Genomic DNA, 2,668 nt, shown 5'->3' with positions numbered 1-2,668 from the left:
ACACACACACACACACACACAGACACACACATACGCAGGCACATACCAGTTCAACTTTGGATATCTCCTATTTCCACCCCGTTCTCGAAGAATTAGTTAGGTTATAGTCATTTTGAGTTCTACGAATCCCAAATGACAGAGAGGATTAATGAAAGTGCTAGGAAATAGGAGTTTGAAAACTATTTCCTTCAATGGGTTCATCATCATATCCCTGGGGCCCGTCAGACATCTATGGAAGTAACCAGTCTAAACATCCAGTAGTTCCCACAACAGCGAAGCAATGGCATCTCCATTTCTAAGTTGGGCGTGTGGCCCCGTGCACTCATTCTGGCCACAAGAGCGTGGGACGAGGAACGGAGAGAGCTGGATACGCCCAGCTCCAGTTCACCGTGGGAGCCTGAAGAAAGCCCTTAGTTGCTTGTTTATGCTTTGTTCCCTTATGATGCAGGAGTCGGACGGACGGTCTATACCTAGAAGCATTCTCCCTACGGCACTCTCTGCTCCTCAGTGTCTCTCCTCCAAGGGAGCAGATATGAAGCACCACGAAAGACTGTGCCTGGCTTTCCCCCTGGGGATTCAGAGCCGTCCCAGTGACCATCACCGGTGTTTGGGCAGAGCTGTCGTTCTTGGGAGAAACAGGAGCAGGTGGCCAGGGACAGCTAGTAGGGAAGGAATGTGCTGGGGGACGGGGCCTGTGATTTAAAGACCGGCAGGCTGCCTATCCTGGAGCAGTGCACACACTTGGCAGGCAGGCTTTCTAACTCAATCTCCATGTGATTCCTAGCGGTGTGTTCAGCATCTCAGAAACACGGGCGAACCAAACTGTCTTTGGAGTTCCTGAAGGTGCTCTGGTGGGAGGAAGAAAAGAGAGGAGCAAAGGCAGGAACAAGGGAAGGTGGACTGGGGAAACGTGATGCTGGCTGAGGATACTGTACTGGGTAACACAAGCCCGCGGGTCACGTGCATGCTATAAATACCCGTTCCAGACTGACAATGCAAACTCAGCAAGAACACACAAACCAGAAAGCCTATGTTCAAAAGATGCCTGGAATTTGTTCAAAATAGTATGTGGGGAGGAGAGAGAGTAAGGTTGTTGGTGTAGATAAGACAAGACTGGTCATGACTGGGTAGCTGTGGGACCTGAGAGTGGAGAAGGGGGGGGGTGAGACAGAAGACAAAAAATAGGTAAAAATTAAAGAGGATGGGAAGGAGGGGTTAAGAGAGGAGGCGGGAAGGCCGGAGAGAGAGCTCTGAATGACAGGAGGTGGGGAGAAGAGAGTTATTGCTACCCTGCCACTTCAGAACCCAGAATCCACCTAGAGTCAGAGAAATCAGGGCCAGGTGGATGCTGGAGGTAGCCCAGTCTCTGTTTCTGCCACCAATCGGGACACTGAAGTCCTGAAAAGACAGCAGCTGGAGCATGGTCGCCCAGAGCTGAAAGAGTGGCTCCTATGTGGCCACCAGAGTTCTCTCAGTCCCAGGTTCTCTCTAGAGGGTGGTGGACATAGCCAGGAGTCAGGGTGCATATCTGTGGTCTCAGCACCTGGGAGGCTGAGGCACCCCAGGCTACACAGTGCTTCCAAACCACAGCAAACAAACAAAAACCACGGCTTTGTGTCACCCAGAAATTTCTATTATCCCTCTGGACAAGCGAGGCCTATAGCAAGCTGGCCGGTCACTTTGACGTCAGTAGTTGAGAGAGCAAGCATGGAATGCCTGCGGGATGGGTGGTAACTGGTTCATGAGTCCTCTTCCAAAGAAATGAGGACCCTAAGAGAGACTTACATAGATCTAATCTACGTGGGAAGTAGAAAAAGACAAGATCTTCTGAGTAAATTGGGAGCATGGGGACCTTGGAGAGGGTTGAAGGGGGTGGGGAGAGGCAGGGAGGGGAGCAGAGAAAGATGTAGAGCTCAGTAAAGGTCTATTTTAAAGAAGTGTGAGAGGGTAGGGAGTGAGGCCACCACTGGTAAACATGCCTGGGTTTGGCCCAAGTCATGAGCTTCTTACAACTAGAAGGAACAGGAGGAACCGCGAGGACACTCAGCAGGTAAATGTGTGTGCTGTGCCAGCCTGGTAACTTGAATTCCATCACCAGGACTCTTGTAGTGCAAGGAGAGGAGACTGACTCTTAAAATGTTGTCTTCTGACCTCTGCATACATGACGTGGCACGCGTGCTTACCCCTACATACGCATGTACAGGGAAGCACATCTCCACCCTAAATAAAAAGAACAAGAAGGTGTGCTCACCTGTCCTTTCTGAGAGAAGGTGCTCTCAGATGTCCACAGGCTTGGCTCCTTGGCAGCCTGGGGGCTGTCGGTCTCGGGTGGCCCCCTCTGCACATGCTCTCTTGTAGACACCTGCTCATATTCCTGAAGTGTACCGGGCTCCAGCCCTTGGATGGTGGTGATCTTTCTCTGGACTGAGTGCGAGCCTTGTGTGACCTCCTCTTGCCAGGAAGTTTGTGCAGCTTCTTGTGGATGGGGCGCCGTGGAGCCCTGTGTATCCCAGTCCAGGGTTCTAGGGTCCGGGACAGGTGATAGATGGCCAGGGAGAGAGAAAGGACAACGGTTCACCTTTAGGCTCAGCTCTCAGATATGCCCCCCGTGCCCCTGAACCTTGGCTCAGCTAGGATACAGCCTGTAGTGTCCTCTGCCCCCTCACAC

At 51.9% G+C, this 2,668-nt stretch overlaps 1 protein-coding gene across 7 annotated transcripts in view; it reads right to left on the bottom strand.

Moving 5' to 3' along the window:
• Nucleotides 1-2,668, bottom strand: part of Ank1 (ankyrin 1) — a 182,076-nt gene that overhangs the window by 10,863 nt on the left and 168,545 nt on the right. For all 7 annotated transcript variants that reach the window (XM_005362423.3, XM_013352009.2, XM_013352010.2 and 4 more), the window contains one exon: nucleotides 2,252-2,522. In XM_005362423.3, the coding sequence (XP_005362480.1) occupies nucleotides 2,252-2,522 (271 nt within the window). The remainder of the gene's footprint in view (nucleotides 1-2,251; nucleotides 2,523-2,668) is intronic.

The sequence above is a fragment of the Microtus ochrogaster genome, linkage group LG7_11 (assembly GCF_000317375.1).
Source record: "Microtus ochrogaster isolate Prairie Vole_2 linkage group LG7_11, MicOch1.0, whole genome shotgun sequence".
Taxonomy (NCBI): Eukaryota; Metazoa; Chordata; class Mammalia; order Rodentia; family Cricetidae; genus Microtus; species Microtus ochrogaster.
The sequence above is the reverse complement of the archived record's forward strand: the minus strand, read 5'-3'. Positions and strand labels throughout refer to the sequence as shown.